Source organism: Oreochromis aureus, linkage group 5 (genome assembly GCF_013358895.1).
Source record: "Oreochromis aureus strain Israel breed Guangdong linkage group 5, ZZ_aureus, whole genome shotgun sequence".
NCBI lineage: Eukaryota > Metazoa > Chordata > Actinopteri > Cichliformes > Cichlidae > Oreochromis > Oreochromis aureus.
The window spans coordinates 36,260,223-36,285,452 of record NC_052946.1 but is presented as its reverse complement, the minus strand read 5'-3'; the positions used below and the strand labels follow the sequence as shown (position 1 = coordinate 36,285,452).

Genomic DNA, 25,230 nt, shown 5'->3' with positions numbered 1-25,230 from the left:
TTGTTTTATGAGAGGGATCGTTTGTCGGCCTGTTTGAGTTAGAGTATTATTTTATAGTATTCACAGCCAGCGTTGTGCTTGTGTTAGCCCTGTGGTTATGGCTTAATGATGGGCAGAAGAAATGCTGTGTGTGTCTGATTTATAGGCTGCACGATAAAGCACCGCAGCACAGCTGAAGTTTTGACTCAGAGTCAGCCTATAGGAGTACTTTTTAAAAAAAATCAAAGTCTGCATTTCCTTGAATTTTTTCAGCTTTGATGTGTGAAATAGAGATTCGTGCCTTTATGATAAAACTCCCTTTGTCCTTTTAATAACAAAATTAAAGGTAAACCCACCATCACAGCAAAACACATGGAAATTAAGATGTCTTTATGTTTAAATTAAAAGTGACCGACTTATTAGCGAGTTAGGCTTTTTTTTAACATTCTTCTGTAGCCAGAAGAAAAAGAAGTTGGCAGGATTATTTTCTCTTTTATTCTCTCAGTCATCTGTTAACCTTGAAGACAACAGGGAGGGATAAAGACGAGCATCGGCCTCTTTTGTTGAATGAGCAGATGTTCTCTCACTCTGAGACGGCACCATGTTTGTGTTTCTGACTCATATTGTGGGTTATTAAACGAAGCCCGAGCAGAATGTGTCTGAAATGTGACAGAACATCCTCACAAGCCTTTATGCAAATCTTTTTTAAAGACCTTGACTGCATCAGGAGGTATAAAACATCTTTGTGCATGTGTAGCAGGTGCTTAGAGAAAGTAAACAGTTGAAATGTCTTCTGTCTTTGTGTCTTTGAACCCAAACCTGTCGTCTCATTTTATTTTTGATTAATAATAGGGAGCGATTGGACCTGCTGGCACTGCAGGAGCTCAGGGACCCCCTGGCCTGCAGGGTATGCCTGGAGAGAGAGGAGGTGCTGGTATTCCCGGACCCAAAGGAGACAGAGTAAGCCATGATGGGAAACAAGTGTTAACAAACTAAATGCATAAACACTCAATTTGTGGAATTTTCCCTACTTGAGTACAAGTTTTATGCTTATTTTCTTGTCACATGACAGACTTTTATTCAGTTCTTTATCCCCACAGGGAGACGTCGGAGAGAAAGGACCTGAAGGTGCTCCAGGCAAAGATGGTGCCAGAGTGAGTGACTGTCATTCATTTGGGTTTTCGTGAATGATAGTAGCTTCTGCTGAATACAGATAGAACTACTTTCATTTATTTCCTGGAAATAAAATGTTAGAATCATACACTGTATACATATCTACCTACACATATGAATGTCTTATTTGCAGTATATTATACATTAAATGCAATCTAAAATCTAAAATGTTAATTCCTTTGTTCTTTAAAATAAAAGTGTTTTGTTATTCCTGCTACTCGTTTTAAAGCAAAGTGTGAATTCTCTGTTCTCACATTTCAAACCTCTCCAAGTCTTTATACTAACTATACTTTTTTGTTTCATGTTACAGGGTCTCACTGGTCCCATTGGTCCCCCTGGTCCTTCTGGTCCCAATGGTGAGAAGGTGAGGCGTTTTTACTTTTATTTTATTTAATCTAACTGCTGTAATGTCTTGTTCAGCTCAAGTCTTCATTTTAGAAAAGTATAAATAGGTTTCTATAATTTAAAGTTAACCTGCTGTATGATGTGTTGCTGATGTTCTTCCTGTATTTTCTCGCAGGGTGAATCTGGTCCTGCTGGTCCTTCTGGAGCTCCTGGTGTCCGCGGTGCTCCTGTGAGTGTCACAGTTGATTGTTTTAGTAAAGAAAACATATCAGATTAGGAATTTGGTGCATCCACAGTGATTAGATCAAATCATCATATATTACCATATCATATCAAGGCTTTTAGGCAGCGTGCATGTTCTTATAGATCTCGTTCACCTGGTTTATGGTGTCACAGTTCAGCACCTCAGCCTGAACTATCATCATCTTTCTTTATACTTATATTTCTACTTAAGCTTTTCGGTTTTCCTTTAGAGCCAGGCATTTTGAAGTATTGGAGCAACTATTTTTAAAACATTGGTCTCAACAGATCAGCCATTTCTCTCAGTTGGCCTAACCCCTGAGTTTTTGATGCCTCTGTGTCTTCATCTTTCAGGGTGACAGGGGTGAGACTGGACCTCCTGGACCGGCTGGCTTTGCTGGACCCCCAGTAAGTAGAAAGCCATCACTATGAACTAATCTTACTGCAGACTCCTGAGTGATTTATGTTTCGACTTGCTAGCAAAGTAATAGAAGTATAATTTTACTTAACGCATTTTCCAGAGTGATTAAAGTGATTCAACTTGTTTATTTAACTGCAAGTAAAAAATAACTGCATCTACATGGCGGGGCTTTTCTACCGCTCATATCTAGAAACACTTGGACGTCTAACTGCCTTTACGTCAGTTTTAGGCCTCAGTGAATTATTATTTTCTTTATCTTGACACATGTCTTGTTTCTTCAGTGTATTATCTGTGGAGGGAAATTAGTGTCTTTTTGTCAAACATCCATTTAGTTATTGCCAAAGACTCACAATGGACATAAAATAGATGTCTTTTAATAAGCTGCATCCCTCCAAATGGATTTCATCAATATATTTGTGGCAGCACAATTTATCTCTAAACAGGTTGTTTTTTCTCTACCTTACACAATGATTAATTATTGATTTTCCGTCAGGATGAATAACATTACAAGGTATCTAAATACTATTTGTTTCAGAGCACACAGACTGTAACATGTTATCACTGTACATTAGGAGCTGCAATTAAAAGTTTTGAAGTTGGCGTGTAATTATATCTCATATCCTACCCCAGTATTTTTATTCTTGGACTCTCCTAGAGCAGCTGTTATTTTATCCTTTCTCAATGCAGCTCAAGTTCAGTTGATCTTCTGTCTAAAACAGCGGTCCCCAACCCCCGGGCCACGGACCGGCACTGGTCCATGAGTCGTTTGGTACCGAGCCGCGAGAGTTGAGGCTCGGGTGTGAAATTTATAGTTTTCAGGGTTTTTATCGGTTTTAAGCGTTATTTTTTGTATCGTTTTTATCGTTAACTCGGTTTCTCTGGGTCTTTTCCCGTGTTTTATGAATGAATCTTCTTTTTTTTTGGTACCGGTACTGGTTTTATTTTGTTGTATTTATCCGTAACACCTTAAAGGCCGGTCCGTGAAAATATTGTCAGACATAAACCAGTCCATGGCGCAAAAAAGGTTGGGGACCGCTGGTCTAACACCACAGCTCTCCTTCCTTTAAGCTAGCTGTCTTCTAATTGGCTGTCCCAGTAAGACAGAAGATTTGAAATGCAGGTGGGGCTTATGTGGTCCCACCCAGAGCTACATGCCTACATGACCCACATCTTCAAAAGAGAAAAAACTGCATGAAATTGAGTATTTAGAGCAGATTAAGGCCTGAGCTTTTGGGCATTACTATTCACTGACTGCATCATTTGAACCTTTGGTCATGTTTTATACTGAGAGCTGTAAAAAAGAAATATAATAGGTCCACTTTAAAGTGTATGTAACACAGACGCTGTGGGCACAATGAGGCTTAATGCTGCACCAGTAGCACTTGTAGAAGAGAGTCATAAACTCAATGGCCTGACTTGATTGGGATTTAAAAACAGAGATTTGTGCATAATTTGATGTACTTCTCCATCATAAATGGGGTGCTCGAGCAGTTTGGTATTGCAGCTGCACAAAAGACAACTGAAGTAGCAGAGGAAAAGATATGTCATCTTATATTTTTTAGTTGAACTCAAGCTAAACGGTAGATCTTTTAACCCCCAATTTAACAAATCATTTAATGTATGCTAATAGCTCCACACAGGTTACATGTTACAAAATCTGTTATAACCACAGACAATGTGATGCAGTGTTAGCAGGTAAACAGAACTCGATGTGTAAAATTGGTGGAATGAGCCTTTAAAAAATTAATTTTAGGTAATTGTGTAAGACCATTAAAAAAATCTTTGATTACTAAGATATAGGCCTTTCACTTTTTTTCCTTTGATGTATATCAACAGCTGTTTCTGTCTTTTGCTTTCAGGGTGCTGACGGTCAGCCTGGAACCAAGGGAGAGCAGGGAGAACCTGGACAGAAGGGAGATGCTGGTGCTCCTGGACCCCAAGGACCATCTGGAGCCCCTGGACCCGCTGTAAGTGTCACTACATGTATTATTTCACTATAAATATGTTTTCTAAACCCAAAATAATGAGGGCTTGCACAAAAACCCTGGATGTTTGTATCCCGGTTTTTCTTATTAATCAAAAGCTTTATATAACAGTACGACAGGCACTGAGTGACAGTTTTTCCTATAAGAAGAGAAACTGTTATGTATGCACAAATCAGCAAAACATTCATTTATACCTCTCTCTCTGTTAAACATGCATGGTGGAGTTTACATCAAATACAAGTGACAGCAACCGTTGGTGGTGATTGTGCTACATAAGGCAGAATAAGAAACTAGCTGACAGAAACAACCTACTATAAAACACAACAAATGTCAGTGTAACACAGAATATGTTCATTTCAGGGTCCCACAGGTGTTTCTGGACCTAAAGGTGCTCGTGGTGCTCAGGGACCTCCTGTAAGTGACTTTTATCTGTACTAAAGAGTCTCACTTTTAAATTATTTTACTCTTGTCTCATAGTAACATGTGCAGGAAGCATTATTTTTTTGATTTTATTTGTGACCCTGTCTAAATACGTCTGTCTCTGTTAGGGTGCCACTGGTTTCCCTGGAGCTGCCGGCCGAGTTGGACCCCCTGGCCCCAATGTAAGTTCAGCGTCCTGATAACTAAACCCTCCATCAAACTGACTCCATGTGCAGCTTTACACATGTAGTGGTGTTACCAAAACTAAAATTATGATAAAAGCAAATGAAAAATTAAAGGAAAACCAAACATAAAGTGTTTTCTGTAAGTTGACGATTATCGTGTACTTCTGCTGAATATATTCCCTATTTAGCATTTTAAATATGGTGGTGAATTACCCCATAGTTCCAGAAACTCCTGTTGATGTTTACATGGCTTTGAATAAAGTCTGCAAAAGCTATATTTTCATGCTCATCAACCATCTATTGACCTGTGATGGGGCATCCATGGTTTACTGGGTTCCCAAACCGAGCCAGAAAACATAAATCTTGATTATATTTGCTGGTGTATAACTGTAGTTGATATAATTTATATATAAGATAAGATAAGATAAAAATAAAACTACATCTATCACAGGTGTGGGAAAAAAGAACAGTTGGTTTAATTTGTGTTTTATAAGCAAGAGAAACTGTTGTGAAACAGATACAGGGATGTGTTTTCTAATGCCGCCTGACTTCTTTGTGTCATAGGAAACCTTGTAATTTGCACCTATAAAGTGCTTACCTTTGCTGTTTCAACACCTCCACACTTCACCACAGTGTGTCTGTAGGTGTTTGCTTAGATTTTCTGCAGACATGCTGCAAAGAAACATATTGTGAGAAAACAGGCTAACCCTATAAGGGTACTAATATACAGTCTATGCATTATTTGAAGTCATGTAGAGCTGTACATATCATCACTGGAGAGTTAAAATACAAAAAAACCCCATATGTTTCAGTAATGATTTATATTTATGTGTCCTCCTCTCCACACTTCTCAGGGTAATCCTGGACCTCCTGGTCCTGCTGGTCCTCCCGGTAAAGATGGACCCAAAGGCGTGAGGGGAGATGGTGGACCTCCAGGCAGACAGGGTGATGCTGGGCTTCGTGGTCCCGCTGGAGCTTCCGGAGAGAAGGGAGATGCTGGAGAGGATGGTCCACCTGTGAGTTTCTCATTCTACAATCAGATTCCATCATAAAACACTCAAGACACTACCTGGCATCACCTGCAACTCCTTTTTACTTTGTAATACTTGAAACCTCTTCAGTGGACCATATTTAGGCGGTCGTTAGAGCTACTCTGGGGAGTAGAAAATGATCAGATGTGTTTGTTTTCTGCACGTCTGTCGGCGTTTGTGTGGCTCTGTCAGCCCAAAGAGCCAATTTTATCAGTAATGGAAACACTCTCCATTACTGCACAGAGCTGTCAGTGTCCATCACTGGCTGTAATAGCAGACCGAGACATCTGACAGCACAGGGCAGCACAGGCCAGTGACAGACTGATGACAGGAGCCCAGGCTTTTACTTTGCCTACCCCCAGAGCTGCATGCACGCGCCCGTTACAAACACGTGACAAGTCCTGTCAAAACAATGACATACCATACTATACATATCACAGACGATAGCTTAGTTAAACATCAAGATAGATGCTGTGCCGAGACTCCGTCCAACCTATAGATTACAGATTTTCAGCCTTGAACCATGAATCAGTACATCAAAGTCTTTGTCAGCTGAACTGGGCGCTCAGTTGTCACTTGGAGTGAGTTGTTTATAGTGGACATGTTTTCAGGGAGAGGACATGTGAAAGAGTAAGCTGTGGCGATGAGGAGAGGTGATGGAGAGACTGACACTGAAAAGTGCAACACTGCTGGGAATAAAATCCCATGTGTAGGAAATGACAGAAGAGATAAATCATAGGACACAAACACATCTTTGCTTTGCATTGTATTGAACCGTATTGAGTGTTTGTCAGCAAACAAAAGTGATGCCTCAAAAATTCATCACACATCACAAAACCTGCAAGAAATAGTGCCCTGCATAACCTCCTGGCTTTTTGTTGCATGTCTGTATGTGTTAAATGAACTGTGCACACTCACCTGCCACTTAATTAGGTACAACTTGCTGCTGCTGGGTTAGACCCCCCTTTTGTCTACAAAAAGCCCAAATCAAAGCTGCTCTATTGGATTAAAATCTGATGACTATGGATGCCATCAGAGAAAAGTGAATTTATTCTCATGTTCAAGAAACCAGTTTGAGCTTTGTGACATGTTTCATCCTCCTTCTGTACACTGTGGTCATAAAGGGACATGAAGACATGGTCAGCAACAATACACAGGCAGGCTGTGGCATTTAAACAATGCACAACTTACACCATTTATGCATTCATGTTATTTATCCTGAACCTAGTTCTGAATGTCACAGCAGACACTCATTAGACATCGTCTTTCCAGCTTTCCACTGACCAGTTAGGTGAGCCTGTGTGAATCCCAGCTTAGGTTTCCCGTTCTTAGCTGACGGGATCAGCACCCAGCGTGGTCTTCTGCTTCTCCATCAGCAGGCCTGAAATATACAAGGGATATTACCCCTACTACGCATTCAAGAGGAAAAGAGTTAAATCCCCTTACTTCCCCATTCTGACCCTCAGTTTGAACTTCAGCAGATCTTCTTTACCATGTCTGCATGCCTAAAGCCACTGATTTGCTGCCACATAATTGGATGATTAGATTTGCGCTAACAATCAGTGGAACAGGCGTGCCTTATAAAGTGGCTGAGTGTTTTATTAGCTGTCCTCCAAGAAAGGCTGCTCACTCTAACTTCATTAAAAGGAAAGAAATTAGAGCGCCATCAGTCCTCTCACCTAACTATCAATCATGTATTTTTCTTTCTGTTAAACAATACTTTGAAGACACAGTCACCTCTTTATGTGACATCCTGTTATCCCGGTGGCCAAAATTATTTATTCCTAAATGCAGATATATTAGAGTCTATGGGATACCAGAATGGAAGGTGCTTGAACCTATTTATATTATATTACATTGTTTAGTTTGTAATTTTATACCGATGTATTTACTCATTTTAGTATTTGTGCACTTTTTAGTTTGGGTGATGTTTTTTTTATCGATTAGGTTTAGGTTTTTCAGATTTGTTTTAACTAGAAGTTCAATTTATAAACTGTAAGATCTCTTGATTATTCTCAGCTGATTTTCTTGGTTGTTGATACCTTTGATCAAAATTGTTTGTTAAGAGTTGTTAAATTAATCCATACCTACCCAAAATAATAATAATGATAGTAAAAATCAATATCACCACCGCTCTGCCACTTTTCTCCTCTCAGGGCCCACCTGGTCCTTCAGGTCCTCAGGGATTGGCTGGTCAGCGCGGTATTGTTGGTCTCCCTGGACAGCGTGGCGAGAGAGGTTTCCCGGGTCTGCCTGGACCTTCTGTAAGTAATATACCCACTCACCCACCCAAAAAATTCAACTTGCAAATTGTCTGTCAGTTATTTAGTTTAATAAAACGACACATTATTTAGTCTGTTCATGTCAGAATAAATCCTAAAATATGATCCTCATAATTCCCAAGAGTCAAACGCTACAAATTTAAATTGTTTGTTATCTATTTTGTAGAAATGTTATGTAGACATTTAATTCACAGTAATAGAGCTGAAATAAAATTACAATATCAGCTCATGTATTGGTCATGAGACATAAGCAAAATAATTTGTGATATGAGTATTTGTGATATATAATGTAATATAAGTCATTTTCTATGCTTCATGATAAACAACGAAGGTTGTTTTCTTACCCATTGATTTTTATTTTTATTTTTTTTTATTTTTTTTTTGCATTTTGACATTTTGACATTAATTGATTGATCAAGAAAACAACTTACAGAGAAATCAGTGTTGAAAATAGTTGGTGATGTAATTATGTAATAGTTTTGGGGGGGGGTTAAACTCTAATCCAGTAAAGTTGGAGCGCAGAGATTTGAAATGTTTTTCTTATTTGAATTTCTTCCACTTGTGTGTCTGTAGTTACTCACATTGAGACGTTCCCATATCATTGCTGGAAGCAACTTAATATCTGTCAATTTAAAAACAAAAATGTAAACAAATGTAACTACAAATCTCTTAAAAACAGAATGCAGTACTTTCCATTCTGTTTTTGTGCAGTGCATTCATGCCTGCAAAACATTTCAAAATCCTTCATTCCGCTTAACATTTCTCACAGCCTCCCAACTTTTTCAGAAACAGGGTGGTAAAATAAATATTCAGGAAGACGCCTTAAGAGCAGAGTGCCTACTGTTTTGTCACTTAGTACGAGTGAATGTGCAAAACCTTCAGATAGGCTCTACTGTCATTCTGCTGCCCTAATTGGGTCACAGTCAAATCGAATCTCACATGAGCTAGGGCTGCTCTCCATGTGAGTCTATCTGATGCACAAGATGACATGTGACAAGAAGCCTCCCCTTCTTGCGTCTCACACTATTAGATACGTGACATGAGCTTGTCCCCTACTTACAACATCTCAGTGGGCATGTCCTCACCATCAATTATTCATCCGTACGCATGAAAGGGATGCCAAGGAAACAGTAGTGATGCCAGGAAAGTCACCCAGGAATGTTTCAAGCAGAGAAAATGATTTTAGTAGCGGAAGTGAAGTCGAACTGTGGATTCAGTTACTCTTTTTTTTTTAAACTGAGGATAATATTTATGAATGATTTATAAATGTTGATATATACTGTAGGGATATGCACAAGCATACGATGTACAAATGCCCCAAAATGTACACTTTTATCCCAATTCTACATAATGAACCTAAAGTTTGACCGTCTTGACAGGATTTTAAGATGGCCTACGAGGAACTTTATAAGCTCAGTTAATCCTCCCTGCTCATTCACAAAGCTGCCATTGGTCAACAAGAAGGACACTGACTACTGACCAGAATCATATTCAAATTAAATTTGACATTATTTCTATATCCACAAGACCCCAGAATTGTTTCTTTTTTTCTCATTTTACAGCAAAAGCAAAAGCTGAGCTTTTAACATAAAATGACAGCATGCATCAAACATGTTATATTCTGCGTAGGGGAATAATCTGACTAAATAAGTAATAATAACAGTAATAACTAGTCTTCTCATTTCTCCTCAGGGTGAGCCTGGAAAACAAGGAGCTTCTGGTGGTCCTGGAGACCGTGGACCCCCTGGACCTGTTGGACCACCTGGACTGACTGGACCTGCTGGAGAGCCTGGCAGAGAGGTCAGGGAATAGCTAGCATGCAGCATGTGTGGATTTAGATTCATATCTGTAACATTAGGGCTCTCAGCTGTTTTCCTTCCTTGTTGAAGACCGACAGGTGAAGTCCGTCACTATGCACTGCCGTTTGTGTCATGTTTACATTTGCATTGCGTTTACACCGCATTAATATTGCACCTCATTGGAGCAGGGTTAATTATGCAGCTGATCTGTATTCAGTTAAGGGGACATCTGGTTTGGTGGAAACTATTAACATTTGATTTGGTTCCATTATCTGACAGGGCACCCCTGGATCTGATGGACCTCCCGGTAGAGATGGTTCTCCTGGAAATAAGGTGAGAAGCAAGTCTGGGTCTTATCATCCAATTTTTAATACCCTTATTGATATTTTGGAAACATTCAAATCAGTATAGCACGATAGTGGCATAAGACTGCACAACAGCAGCAGCGTGAAGCAAAGCAAATCTGCAGCTGGAAGCCTGATGAGATGCTTTTATACATTCAGCCTCCTGTAATATACAATCACATGCAATAGTTTTCTAAAAAACAATCATATTCACTCAGTTTTTTCTTCGTCTGCTGCGACAAATGATTCATCGTAGAGGTATCTGCGCAACGTTTTGGACTTCTGTATTTTGAGCAGCTTTATTCTGAGTGCACAGTTTTATAAAAATGTATTTATACAGTATATGTGCATTAAAGTTTTGTTTTTACCATCTGGTTCTAACATCTTATATCAAACCTTGTGCTTAGGTAGCAGTAATTGAGTTATGTTACATTACATGTAAATCCCTGACTGTTGTGCTCTCCCACTGCAGGGTGAGCGTGGTAACACTGGTCCTGCTGGTGCTCCTGGTGCTCCGGGCGCTCCTGGTGCTAATGGCCCAGTTGGTCCCACTGGCAAACAGGGAGACAGAGGAGAGCCTGTGAGTATTACCTCCAAGACAAGCTAAATTAAAATAGGATGTTCCTAAAAAGGCTGCAGCTGAAGAGCAAAGTTTGTTTGGCCTTATGAGATTTATAAAAGGTGGATTTTTCTCCGCTGGAAATTAGCATATTGTCTGATAGCGAGTGCTGAGGAGTATGTCTCAAGTGTTTTATCCCTGACTGACCTGTGGTCTAAGAGGAAAATTAAACTCTGTGCTTGCTTTTCTCATTTACATAACATTCAGTCAGTGTACTATGTTAACAATTGTAGACTGTTTTATCACAGTTTGCTTCCTAAACGCAGACATATTTGACTGGTATACAAGCATGTTGTTGAACAAGGAGGTACACAGCCGGTATACAATGACAAGTACAGAGAGAAGACAAATTGCTAAATCTTGAAAATGAAACTTACTGTAATTATTAATGAAATTTCTACTAGCAGATTATTAATAGTTAGAATAACCGTTATTTCAAAAATGTGAACACTGTGTTCGTATGGTCCATAATTCCTTTTGTTTCTTTTGTGTTTCAGGGTCCACAAGGACCTGCTGGATCTTCAGGACCTGCTGGTGCCCGAGGAATGCCTGTATGTTTCGTTCTGAAGAGAAACAAAGCTGCATGCCAAGTCTTGAATAATTTCTGACCTGAATAAACAAAAAAAATTGGTTTAGCCACAAGGCTTAAATTAAGTCTTGAAATTCACACACATATAACCACACTTTGTTCTCAGGGGCCCCAAGGACCCCGTGGTGACAAAGGGGAGGCAGGAGAGGCTGGTGAAAGAGGACAGAAGGGACACCGAGGCTTCACTGGTCTGCAGGGTCTCCCCGGACCTCCAGTAAGCATCACTCTCTGCCTGTAAACATACGTCTGCCTCCTGAATTTTGTTGTACACCAGCTCAGTCATTTCAACTAATTCATGCCTTTGCTGTAGTGCAGTTTTCTTGTCATCATTCCTCAGGTATTTACTGTATTTCTTCTACTTTAGGGTCAACCTGGAGACCAGGGTGCTACTGGACCTGCTGGACCTGCTGGACAACGTGTGAGTACAAATACTCAACTGTAATAAAAAGTGGCAGTCACTTTGAAAAACCAATAGCTTCTTTAAATGCTTCATCTTCAGACCTTAACGTCTCAAACTGTCTCTGCAGGGACCACCTGGACCCGTTGGCCCTGCTGGAAAAGACGGTACAAATGGTCTGCCTGGACCCATTGGACCCCCTGGACCCCGTGGTCGCAGTGGAGAGACCGGTCCTGCTGTGAGTGCTTTTTTGTGCTCATTAAATTCACGTTTCTCTTTTTAAAAAAATGTAAATTTGTTCCATCACATATCTATAATAGTTTTTTTATAACTTTTTGCTACATTCTGCAAAAAACAGATTTGTGTTAAATATATGAGAATGCCAAAGTTGTTTTCAAGAATTGAAAAAACAAGAATGTGACAAAATTGGAAACTGTGCAAGACTGTCACGACCTCATGACATCATGAGTGCGAGATCTGAGGTGTTTTGTTGTGGGATGTGAGTTGAACACTTGCACAAGTTTGTAGAACATTATTTGCTGATTTACATCACAAAGTCATGTCAGATGATCCTTCCTCTCTGTCCCTGTCGGAAAAGAAATACCACTATTATTAGGGGGGGGTTCAAATTTAAATCAAAACCATTACATAAATTAAGGACACATTTTTAATGATTGGAACACAGAGTAGCAGCAAAATATTATAAAAAGGCAGAAACATAAAGTCTAAATGGGGCAAAATTAAGTGGATATAAATGAAATAAGTTTTTTTAATGTTTGTTTTTTGTTATTATGCCAGGTTATTAAAGATATAAGTAGAAGCCATAAAGTCAGTCTGTAAGGACGGCACACTTATCGTGTAGGAGTTGCAGAAACTATCCGTGTCTGCATTTCATAATTTCATATTGAAGCAGGAATTGTAGGTGCACTGCAACAAGAAATGGACAAATTAAGTGGCAATTAATGGACTGGAAAACAGTGAGGGAAAATTCAGCAAAGGTCAAATTAAATGTGAGTATGAGTGGAAATGAACGACTCGCTTACTACGTGGATGCTGAAAGTGGGAGTGAAGTCTCAGACAAGTTAATAGAAATGAGATACAAGAACAGATTGTAGAGGATTTCCTGAACCCATCTGGAAGAGAGGCTTGACGAGTTTGACAGAAAAGGGCAAAATAATCCAGCAGTGCAATGATTGCAAGACTCAACAACAACAAAAAGAAGTATATAACCCTCCCGTCTTTATTCTTTTCTCTCAGGGTCCTCCTGGAAACCCCGGACCCCCTGGTCCTCCTGGTCCCCCGGGCCCTGGCATCGATATGTCTGCCTTCGCTGGTCTGGGTCAGACTGAGAAAGGCCCCGATCCTCTCAGGTACATGAGAGCCGACCAGGCTTCTGGAAATCTCCGACAGCATGATGCTGAGGTCGACGCCACTCTCAAATCTCTCAACAACCAGATTGAGAACATCCGCAGCCCTGAGGGATCCAAGAAAAACCCTGCTCGCACCTGCAGAGACCTGAAACTGTGCCACCCTGACTGGAAGAGCGGTGAGTGACACCGAGGGGAATTGGTTAAATTGGGGTGAGATTAGAAAGCAGACAGGAATTTTTTGCCATCTCAATTTAGTAAAGTCAAGGTTTGTATTAGCTATTAGTAGGGGAGTGTTTGGATTGAGCTGGTTTAGCCTGTTTTTTCAATATTAGAAAAACAAAATTGCTAAAACATTAGAAAATAAATTTCCAAGTATTATCAGATTTTTAATTTACCAAAGACCGGGAATGATGTGCTCCCATGTTCCTATCTTTTTCCATCTGCAGGAGAGTACTGGATTGATCCCAATCAAGGCTGCACTGTAGATGCTATTAAGGTCTTCTGCAACATGGAGACAGGGGAGTCCTGCGTCCACCCCAAGCCTTCCAGCATCCCTCGCAAGAACTGGTGGACCAGCAAGAGCACGGTCCCCAAACATGTCTGGTTCGGAGAGAGCATGAATGGAGGATTCCACGTAAGTTGCATCAACATTTTTAAATTCTCTATGCCTGTGAAACGGGAAGCGGATTCACTGCTATGCACATGTTAAACTATTTTAAAAAGTCAGTGATATGAAAACAGTGGAGGCAGGTTGGCAGTTCAGCATAAATATTGATCATTGATTGACACGTCTATGGATTCTGCTGCACGATGAGCAGTGCCTTTTCCATCGTTTTCTCTTAAGTCTATGTTACTTAAAGCGAAGTTAAAAAGCATCTTGGTCTCAAGAAGAAACCTTATAAATAACTTTAGCAGAAGAATCAAAAGCACATTTGGCTGAGCGAGGACATAAAATCAATGACTCCCTCTTAAAGCCCCTGTATGTAAGGTTTTAAAAATCTGAAACATCATCTCAACAACCAGTAAAAAAAACACACATGCGTATAAACTGAACCATAAAAACAATTGCAACAACAACAACTGTTATTCTAACTTTCCCTTCCTTGAATTCCTATGCAATGCAGTTTAACTATGGCGATGACAGCCTGGCGCCCAACACCGCCGCCATTCAGATGACGTTCCTGAGACTGCTGTCCACTGAGGCTTCTCAAAACATCACCTACCACTGTAAGAACAGCGTGGCCTACATGGACGGCGCGACAGGAAACCTGAAGAAGGCCATGCTGCTGCAGGGCTCCAATGATGTGGAGATCAGAGCCGAGGGCAACAGCCGTTTCACTTACGCCGTGTTGGAAGATGGCTGCACGGTAAGACCGGCAATACGGTTGACATCCATATACGTTACACCCACACTGTCAGTGAATCGTAAAACCATAATGAGGGATGTTAAAAGTGGCTGAGAGAACAATAAAGCTCACACAAATTCTCTTGCCGCCATGTGTCCACTCACCAAACCAATTGCATTCTCTCAAGTTCTGGAGTAGTTAGAGGTTGTTTAACAGCTGTTTGCACCTGTCGTTTTCACTCTCTACAGAGACACACAGGAAGATGGGGCAAGACGGTGATTGAATACAGATCACAGAAGACCTCTCGTCTGCCCATCTTAGACATTGCACCCATGGATATCGGTGGAGCAGACCAGGAGTTTGGAGTCGATGTTGGGGCGGTCTGCTTCTTGTAAAGAACGAGGGATCAAATTATTGAGAAAAAAGAAGTGGAGATTTGAAAAAGAAAATAACATGAAAGAGGAGCACACCTCAGATAAAGGAGGCGAGGAAGAGAAAAAAAGAAAAATCAAGACACTTTTTTTTTAAATGGGACTTTTTTTCTTAGTAGAAAGTGCTTTTCCAAGTTGAACTCCATAGGATATCTGCACTGAATGGCACCAGCACCTGTCATTTGTGATTCATCCAGCATTGCCTCCAGCTCGCCCCTGCCCACCCCAAACCACGGACTCCCCGTTTTCCCCAAAAATGCTACCTCCCCACCTCCACCCCTTCCCTGCCAACTAATCTATTGCATATTCGCGAACAAGAAGGAGGAAGTATGAGGAGAGTACAGGAGCATACGTAGGAATGGGAGAGAGAACAATGTGTTGGTGTTATTTATTTATTGTCTAGGTTGGGGTCCCTGGTGTGACAGGACTGAGTTTGTTGCTAAGTATTGAAAAGTGGCTTACACACAAATAATTTCCACCAACTTTCTCTCGTACTTCCTCCTCTTTTCTAACCATCCCATCGCTCCTGTACATTATCCACTAAAGAATAAAACAACAACAATCAAGCTGCAAAGAAAGTGCAGGTGTTCCTATTTCTACTGCCACAGTGTGTCAAAAGTTACTGTGTATTATAAATAAAATCAATGGTGCTATTGTTGTAAAACAGTTTGTATTTTTTATCAGCCAGATACTCACATTTAGTGACCTGTATATATGTATATATATGTATATGTGTGTATACATATATATACAGTTTCTCAGAGAGAGCATGTCGCCCAGGATTTTGGATTTCAGGGTGATAAAAGTCCCGGCTTCGCCCCCCTCTTTGCTTCGAGCCTTCGTACATAAACAAATATGGCCCCCTCGTGAAGTTTTACAATCAAGTCATGTTCATTTCTTTAAAAATTGTTTTCTTTTTCTTTTCCTAACATTTGTTTTGGTATGTTAAAGCTACCTCACGCTAAAAAAAAAAGATCTTGACAAGTTGAAACTGAGGCCTTTTCCACCCCAAATCTTTACGTCTGTCTGACCAACATGTTGAAGATTTGAAAATTTGGTTATTAAAGCCCAGTCTGCTGCCCCCCACCTGCTGTGACCTTCATCCCTCTCTGCTTCCTGCCTTCAGTCTCCTCTCACAGCACGCGCCCTCTGCTTCGGCGTACGCACTCACAATGTAAAGCGTGTTTGACTTTGTTGTTCCGGTCCTACAGCCAGCCAGAGGGTCCATTTGTGTGAGGTTGTGTATATTTTTTATTATTCATAATAATATTATTAATAATAATAATATTATTATTAATAATAATAGCATTATTATATTATTATGATCATGACTTGTTTTTGTTACGTTTTAATTAATGTAAATTGGAAATAAAAGACAAAACCAAGTCACAGGCTGAAGTTGCGTTTTATTTATGTTCCGTTTTGTTCTCCCCGGTGATGAAATATCTCGTCCTTAAAAAAAACAGTTAAAACATAAATTAAAAAGACACAACGTAACATATCTGCCCTGCTTCCATTTTTTCTTTCTTTGCCAATATCTGGATGTATTTCCAGGGAAGAGCAGTGATGGATATGGTTTAATTTTGCCTTGACTGATGATGAAAAAAAACTTACCTGTGATGGTTTTCCAATCGTTTCCTTCACTTTTCATGCACGGTAAAGTAGAAATGGGAAACACTGCCAACTACGATCAGCTCATACTGTGATTTCTCTTTCTGTACTTCATTTCTATTCTTCTAATTGCATTTTTTTTATCTTCAGTAGAAATAAATCAAGAAGCATTTCTATAAACAAAGTAGAGCAATGTTTGTTTTATTTGTATATATATTTTTTTTCTGTTTTTCCCCCAACATCGCTTTTCATAGCTCATTTATTATTTAATGTAATACTTTCCAATATGACTTTACCCTTGTTTGGATATTTTTGGGTGAACAAACAGACAAGAAAATAAATCACTGGGATGGAAATACATCATCATCAATAATAATAATAATAAAAACCTACAGAAAAAAACTTGCTTTTTGATTTTTGGGGTTGTTACAATCATCACTGGAGAGACCAGGAGCATTATATTGATTATAAAGATATGAAACTGAGCTCAGGCACATCAACACTAGATGTAAGATTTATGACAAACAGCTAACGTTCAAGAAATATTCAGAGTATGTAAGATTACACATACAGTTTATTCACAGGCAGTTTTGCTTTTTAAGTCACATAACGAGCGTCCTCCGTTTTATTCTCGTCTTCTTCTTGCCTGCGGTTTACCAACAGGACCGGTTTCACACACAGATCGTAACGATATCAATAACTGACTCTAGTTCTGACAGCGTGGGAACAACGCAGACTTGAACCAGCCTCTCTCTTTGTGAGTCCAAAGTACACAAACCACACTTATTAATATAACACATTAAATGTTGACCTATTCCAGCATGTGCCTCGGCTCTTCCCACTTTACCAGCCCAGCTTTTAGATAAGATTAGTAATATTTTATTGTATATAATGACCACATAGACATTTGTACACTTTAATCAATCACATACTGATGATACATGAAAAAAGAAGCCATGCTAGCAGCTCTATGACACTGTATGGCCCCTCAGCACAGTGCTCTGAGCTAAATCCTACCAACATCCTCACAATGACAGTGCTAACATACTGGTATTAGTTTATCATAACCATAACCATAACTTAGTTTTAGAATGGACCAACAGGTATTTGGTCCAAAGAGATTTTTTTAAGTCATAATTATTAAAAATTGGCTCGCATACCTATAAAAACATGTTATACTAGCTGTTCCCATTAAACCATTCAAAAGAAATCATTGCTGACTGGGTTGCACTGTTGCCCTTGTTTCCAAAATCTTTTTTTGTGTGTGTGTTTGAATACAATGAGAGTGAAAGCTAAAATTATGCCGTAAATAACAAGCTTACTTTTCCCCATTAATGATCCCACACTCCAGTATGGAGACACGTTTTAAAGATGTTGACTAGCAAACTGAAAATAGGGCCTTTTACAGTCTCTAATGCAACAGTGAAGGATGACAAATCCAGATTTATTAAATCACATTGCACACCCTCTCCTCACAGAATGCTAACATATTACCACAGTAAATCTGAATTCAATTAATTCATGTGATACTGGGTGAAATGCGGATGTTTATCCAGGCAGGGTTTGTTCGGCATGCGTGCAAAAAGCTAGGCTGAGGAGTCAGTGCACCTGCGGTACACCTACAGGAATAGCATTAATCTGTCGTGTTCTAATCAAAGCAATTTATTATCAAAGTGTTTTACTTATTTTCACACTGCCTTTTAAAAGAAAATCGAGTGGGATATGGTTGTGGAAAAGAAAAAGAAATGCAGCCCCAAAAAATCAGGACTTGAGGTTTTCTACCAGCTCCTCTCTGGATAAATATGTGTATTAATAATCGTTTTCTAAATTGATTTGGACTCTCGGTGTACCAGGCGATACTGGGTATGTATACTAAACGGACACAGAATAGTTCACCTCCAGCTCTAATGGATTCCTTAGAGAAAATTTAGATCAGAGGTTTTCCACTGATACATAAACACTGGCTCAGTGCTGATATATTGAAAAAGGCTTAAATAATATCTGTGCAAAATCAATAATATCAACGTAAAAACGGCCACAGCAATGCACAAAAATACACGTGCACACGTACGCACACAAATTAGACAAGCAATTATAGGACGACACACATTAGCGTTTGCACACTGTCCTCGACCTGATAAACACACTCCAGCTGATTAGTGCCTTTCAGTAGTTCATTAAGGGTCAGTTGGTCAACGACTCCTAATTAAAGCTTAATTTAAGATAAAAGAACACAGTATGAAGCATGGTGGGAGGATAAAAGAGGGTGTGCAAGAAAATGTCTTACATGTCACACTTTTATTTTGCATTTTTAGGGATTTTTCAATTTTCTCTCAGTAGAGATGGTGGGATGACTAAACAAGTATTTGTTTTATCCACAAATAGCAAAAAATATGATGGGAAAGGAAACATGAAGACATTTGTGGGGTGTTCAGGAGCTGCGTTTCCTCTGTGTGCATCTTCCACTGCTGGTTTTCCACACAGAATTTCAAAGTCAAGGTTGGTAAAAATGGCATTTTCATTTAAATTTCAGCTGAGCAGGAGTTTAGAAACCAGTACTGAGAGTATCTGTCTCAGTAGGGGTCTTGCGTGGGCTGGGTAAACTCTTCAGGTACTCCAAATGTCTGCGAGCCTCAGCTTGGTTCTGCCTCACATAGTACACTACATACACAATGACCATGAAGAACCACACAAACATGGTCACCAGCATGGCTACATCAGTGGTCTTCCTCTGCAGACTGCAGAAATTCACCCCAGAGTCCAGCAGTTTAACCAGTGGTTGGCCTGCGTGCTCGCCCAGCGACCCCGGGTCCTCCCACCTGCTCCCCTCGCCCACCCCCCGCACAGAGCTCTCACATATTATCCCATTCACTGTCTCAGGCTCCAGGTTCAGAGTCTCCATCAGCTCCTGGAGTGTGCAGTCACAGTGCCAGGGATTGTGGTAAAGACGTGTCTTTGCACGAGTGGAACCAAACTCCTCCTTGCTGGCGTGCCTCAGCTGGTTATGTGAGAGGTCCAGCAGGCGTAGCTCGGGCCCGAGATGTTGCAGGGCCCCCGAGGCAAGCGAGTCGATGCGGTTGTGGGACAGGTAAAGGTCCCGCAAGCGGACCAGGTTATTGAAGGCACTCTCTGGGATGTTCCGTATGTAATTGCGCTCCAGGTGGAGGGAGACAGTTTCTGGTGGGATCCCCTCTGGGATCTCCCGCAGCCCGGCATCCGAGCACAACACCGTGGCCGTGTCCCAGGCACAGTGGCAGCTGTCCGGGCACTGTGGGAACACTTGGCCCCACAGAGCCAAGAACAGGAGTGACACACGCAGCCATGAGTGAAGATCCAGTCCTTTACGTCTTCCTCCACTGAGGCTGTTACATCTCGCCTCACACCAGCCCGTGCACATGGCCTCACCATAGCCTCCTGACACACACCAGTTCCCAGTTAGCCGCACACTGTTGCGCCGGGAGAATCTGACAGATTGAGAGAAAAGAGGTCAGTTTGAAAATGAAGACTCTCTCTCTCTTTACTTAATCTGCAAACACATGCAATCACAACAAATGCTCACAAGGGGAGATTATGATGTTTTGGGAGGAGGGGCAGAAAAAAGGTCAGTGGCTAAAGAGACAGACAGTGAATGAGCTTAAACGCGGCTTATTCAACGAAAGCCCTCCTGTATGGAGAGGCATGTAATACAAATGGACCCAAACATGTAAGAGGACAGTTTCTATGCTAGAAAATCACCCCTTGTCATGCATATCGAAGAGAAATGTTTGTTAATAACTCTGAAATGAAACTGGACTTTCAGCGGAGCCATCAGCAAGTTTTATTGCAGCGATTCCCTTAACAATCACAGTCCAAGCCGTAATGATGGTTTAACTGATCTAATAGGGTTAAAATCCTCTCTTGTACTTCTGCATTAAAGGGACGTAAATCATTATAAAAGATCATCTTAAACCCTCCCATTCCTCTCCTGTTGTGCTCCTCCAGAATAACAAGTTTAAGATGAGAAGGAAAGCATTACATTACACCCATCAATACATGTTCATCTCATTTATCCCTGTATTTATTTCCCCATGATGCCATATCCCCTTAATCATATTCCAAGGGTGAGGTAGAGGGGATGTGTATTGTAGGATGGAGGTTAGAAAGGGGTTGGATCGATAAGCCCAAGCATTGCCTGCTGCACTATTAACGGCACGAACATTAATCCTGCCCGAGTCCCACAGTGTCAATAAGTGACAGGGCTGGAAAAAAATAACCCAGCAGCAGTCTGGGTGTTAGCATCTGCTCGCTTCTCCCACAGTTTAGAGGCAAAAGTTTAAAAAAAGCAACATGAGTAAAACCAACTGGGACTCTGCATATGTTTGGGGTTTTTTCCCCAATCTGCTTTCCTTACTTTAAAACAAATAAATAAATCCAGACGGGTCTGTAGGTGGTGTGAGTGCAGCCTGTTCTCGTTTTGTTGACACAAGCATGGACATATGATGTTCTTGTTCCCAGATAGAAATCACAAAACACTCCTTGAATTTGATTAAAAGACTATCCTCTTAAAATGTCAAGCACCCTCTGCTTTCTCCCCGTTTTCATAATAGAATAAAAACTGTCATGTGTCTCCATTGTCCTGACAGCAGGGCTGAGGGTTCCAACCCCAGACTCAAGCGGCCTAGATTTGGATGATATGCCTGAAGGTGACTGGGTGACAGCCCTCTGATGTCCATCAAGCTGCCCTCTGTGCCTTATAAACTGTGCAGAGGATTTGGCTCAGCACACACAACGGTCCGTTATTAACATACTGAATGCAGATGCATGCAAATCCCCAATTAGCAAAAATAATCATCTGCTGCATTAATAAGAATGGGATTGAGAAAGACCGGGGTGGGGAGACTCCCAAAGCAAATACAGCTGTGGTTACAGCTGGTGACTGCAGTTTCCAATTATTATTTTTTTCTAATATCCCTTCCTAATTTTAAAAGGCATTTAATCCGAAATATAAGAGACGTTCTCTGAATTCCCTGCACTCAACATAGTTTTTGATAAAAATGAACCTGCACCGACATGATAACGATGTTGGTGAAATTTCATGCAGACTTTAGATGACATTAATCTGCGTGAAACAGGTCAACTAGTCTACCCGAAGCAAAGGGCGTCCACAAAACAGCGCTTTCCGTTTGGTGACACTAAATGTGATTTTTCTGTATCATTTTGAAACTTTTGTGCGATAAAATTAAGTTACTTAGATTTTATGTGCAGTTTTTTTTTTCTCCGCTTGCCTTATTAAGCTAAAGTTAATGCATTTCTTTAAAAAAAAAAAAAAAAAAAAAAAAAAGACAAATTCGCGAAGGATCTGAATGTTGGGGCTCGTTTCTCCAAGTAAAAATAAATAAACTCACCTGTAAAACCGTTTCTGGTGAAGTTTGGATCCACGCGGCGGGTGAGGATGTGTTTTATTTAGACTCCGTTTGTAGTTTTTCTTCCCACAGACTGGATGAACATCATCATCATCCTCTTCCTCAGAGTTGACAAATTTCCCAAAAAGGCAGAAAAAGAAAGACAGAATCACCTGAGAGCGCGTGGCGGTCTGTCCCCTGCGGAAGGCTCCGTCACTGACTGTCTCACTAGTGGAGGGTAGTTATAGCGATAAAGATGTGGGGCAAACTCCCTCCCTCCCTCTCTCTGTATCCGCTTGTGCGCGCGTGCGTGCTTGTATATGTGTGTGCGTGTGCGCGCGTGGGACGAAAACAAACACTGGAGGTGTGCCCTCCACTTCTTCTTTCCCTTACTAGAGCTGGAATCAATCTCAGCTTTCTGAGAAGACGCTGGTTAACTTAATTAACCTATAGATATAATTAGATTCTTCCAACCATTTTTCCAGCAGAATCAGATGAAACCCAGCCATGCGCACAGTTACAGATAGATTACTAATTTATTTATTTATTCATTTTAAGTAAGCAAAAAAAAAAGAAAAAAAAAAGAGCCTAATCATTGTTTGATATAGCATGCGAAATAATAAATAGGCTATATCGCCCGCAAAGCTGTGCGGGCTATTTACAAAAGCTGTCAGGCTGGAGTCGTACCTGCAGCTGTTCACAGTTAGATAAACAGGAGTCCTGACTGATAGAGCTGAAAGGAAAACAGCATTAAGGGGAAAATGCGATTCCTCTAATCACTCCTGTTTTGTCCACGCTTAGTAGTGGAGGTCAAGTAGAAAGAGACTTCATTTGTCACAGTGTGCAGACACAGAGAGTGGATCAAGCTGAAAATGAAGACTGACTTGGACACGCAGGGAAACATAAGCATGGACCTACAAAGGAGCAGCAGAACACATGGCAGCCTTGACATTTTGAATTTCCATATAGATGACATGGAAACACCATCAGACCGGGAGACAAAACAGCAGAAAACAGAGAGTATGTATGTATGCGGAGAGCAGACGCACTCTCGGGATGAGTGACCTGCTCCGTCTCTGATTTTCTACTGTAAGCAGCAAGAATATCTGCCCATGTACAGCAGAGCCCTCAGGGGGGAAAGGATGGGTCTGACAGCCATGATGGCACCTCGTATCCCTCCTCTGCCTCTACAGCCCGTCCCGCTCCTGCTAAATCTATGACATTTCCACTCCTGACAAATACAGAACGCTGCAAGTATAATGCCTTTTTTTGCCCCCACATTCCAGCTGAATACTTGTGAATGTTTTGCCCTTGATGGGTGATTGTTTCCATGTTTGCCAGACAGGCTGAGTTTTGTGGGTTTTCCAGATAGAAAACAAGGGACAAAGGGGTGCATAATGAGAAAGCACATGGTGGCAGATAGAAAAATCTCCTGCTCAAAAAAGAAAGAAAAAAAAGTATTGCACATTGTCTATTTTTGCTCCCTGAACTGGGAGTGAATAGCATAATGTTGGGTGCGAAGTTCAATTTGCAGGAAGAAAAATAAAAGCTGTACCACATGGGGAGAAGGCTATGGAGGGTCTATTTGCACAATATCGGATGAAGCTCTTTTAAAGGATGCGCATGCCTCTGAGCAGCGCAATGATGACAATACTGACAATATGAACTCCAAGGAAAACCATCACTGCAGTCAAGTGAAACAGTTTGGCATCATCTGTTTGCTTGGGTGTTGTCCTCAGAGGGGAAAACTGAGCGAACCACACAAATTTGTAAACACAAAGAGGCAGTGGAAAAGATCTGCCAGCCAGAAACAAAAATCTAGTTCTTTCTGTGCACACAGTCCGTGTTTTTGTCTTTTATCTGTGTTGTGAAAAGAAAGGGCAAAAAAATAAAACCCACATGTGGCTATACCTCTCCATTAGGTATAGAGAGGGAGAGGAGGGGGAGCGAGAGAAAAGAAAAAGCAGTGGAGCATTTCTTGTAACTAGCCTGTCATTCTCTCGGGATTAAATCCACTAACAACAGGTCAGGCTGGGGGCAGGTGTTCTGCTGAGGCTCTCAGTAGCCATTTTTCCACAGCGTGGCCAAGTGGGACTCGGTAGTGCTGGAGTCGTCTTAAAAATGCTTACGACCGAGGACTAACACAAAGATCTGGTCTGCTGCTGTGTTGTTAAAAACTACCACACAGATGAAAAATCATCCCTGCTGACAAAACAAAGTATTAAAAAATGTTGCTTTGTAGGTGCTTTGGGTGACAGCAAAAGACTTGCAGCCCGTTTGTTCTGTAGCAGCGAAACCAGCGCATAGGCTAAAATGCAAGGCAGAGCTTTTGAGGACACTAAACATTTAGAATATAGTCACAGAACACCCTGTGATTTCCTGTGCACAGCAATCAGGCAAGTGCACTTGACCATGAATAAGCCCGAAACTGTGCATGCAAGGGTAAAGTGGAGACTGTGAAGCTCAAATCAATGCATATTAGGCTACACATCAGTTCTTTCCTCCTTTCAATCTGATGCTTCTCTCAGAGTCTCCAATTCTGCCACTGTGATGAATGCACCTTTGCTGTGTCCTGCTCCTTTGAGTGAAGCAAGCTGTGAAAAGGGGTTATCTTCTACATCTCCCAAAACAATACAGCATCAGTTGGCAGGGATTACAATACCATGTGACTATAAAAGGCTGTGACAAATGTGTATGGATTGGATTGAGACCTTGGCTCAGGACCAGCACAATAGAGAGCAGAGTAATAACACTAAAACGTGTATCTGTGTGCTTCTGAGACAAAGGTAGCGTGCAAAAGAAGTTGCAAGAGGAAGCGCACATTTCCAAAGCCATTACATATTGTTAGTGCACTCTCAGCCAAATGGTAAACAATAATTCAGCAGCTGAAAGTTGAGAGCAGATATAGATTAGATGATACACCATGAGGTTTATTATTATGAGCACATGCTGTCTGTGCGAGCTTGTTTTCTTGACATTAGATGGGGGAGGTCTAATGTTTGTCAAAAAAAATCAAAGCAAGAGCGTGTTAGGAGAAAATGAACTGGATTTAAGAATTAATAGTCTGAATGCAACGAAAGGCAAATGAGGAGAAAGAAATGAAGCCGAGCAACATTTACAGCTGTAACGTGTCCATTTTATTTTTCACCGCAGTGGCATTTGCACAATGACACCAGCGCTGATGGAAATAAAATGCACAGCAATAAAATCAGAGCGGTGCGTTATGTAGACGAAGAGCAGCAGAAGGTCAGACTCGTGGAGAATGCAATAAGGAGTAACAGG

The 25,230-nt window shown here is 40.9% G+C and overlaps 2 protein-coding genes across 2 annotated transcripts in view; one reads left to right on the top strand and one right to left on the bottom strand.

Annotated features, from left to right (window-relative positions):
* col2a1b (collagen, type II, alpha 1b) overlaps positions 1–16,751 on the top strand; it is a 45,587-nt gene extending 28,836 nt beyond the window's left edge. Inside the window, exons 34-54 of the mRNA XM_031740407.2 lie at positions 832–939; positions 1,080–1,133; positions 1,463–1,516; positions 1,673–1,726; positions 2,092–2,145; positions 4,018–4,125; positions 4,504–4,557; positions 4,692–4,745; positions 5,603–5,764; positions 7,936–8,043; positions 9,754–9,861; positions 10,140–10,193; positions 10,677–10,784; positions 11,321–11,374; positions 11,519–11,626; positions 11,777–11,830; positions 11,940–12,047; positions 13,067–13,355; positions 13,626–13,813; positions 14,304–14,546; positions 14,774–16,751. Coding sequence (XP_031596267.1) covers positions 832–939; positions 1,080–1,133; positions 1,463–1,516; positions 1,673–1,726; positions 2,092–2,145; positions 4,018–4,125; positions 4,504–4,557; positions 4,692–4,745; positions 5,603–5,764; positions 7,936–8,043; positions 9,754–9,861; positions 10,140–10,193; positions 10,677–10,784; positions 11,321–11,374; positions 11,519–11,626; positions 11,777–11,830; positions 11,940–12,047; positions 13,067–13,355; positions 13,626–13,813; positions 14,304–14,546; positions 14,774–14,920 — 2,271 coding nt within the window. The 3' untranslated portion in view covers positions 14,921–16,751. The remainder of the gene's footprint in view (positions 1–831; positions 940–1,079; positions 1,134–1,462; positions 1,517–1,672; positions 1,727–2,091; positions 2,146–4,017; positions 4,126–4,503; positions 4,558–4,691; positions 4,746–5,602; positions 5,765–7,935; positions 8,044–9,753; positions 9,862–10,139; positions 10,194–10,676; positions 10,785–11,320; positions 11,375–11,518; positions 11,627–11,776; positions 11,831–11,939; positions 12,048–13,066; positions 13,356–13,625; positions 13,814–14,303; positions 14,547–14,773) is intronic.
* Positions 16,675–22,167, bottom strand: LOC116320709 (leucine-rich repeat-containing protein 3-like). Its single transcript, XM_031740378.2, has 2 exons — positions 21,952–22,167; positions 16,675–20,031 (listed from the first exon to the last, which is right to left on the bottom strand). Exon 2 carries the CDS (start codon positions 19,962–19,964, stop codon positions 19,113–19,115), a length of 852 nt encoding a protein of 283 aa, XP_031596238.1. The 5' UTR covers positions 19,965–20,031; positions 21,952–22,167; the 3' UTR covers positions 16,675–19,112.
* Positions 22,168–25,230: the final 3,063 nt, after the last annotated feature.

Excerpts from the sequence above, each read along its gene's own strand:
- LOC116320709 (XM_031740378.2), bottom strand. The coding sequence starts at position 19,964 with ATGTGCACGGGCTGGTGTGAGGCGAGATGTAACAGCCTCAGTGGAGGA.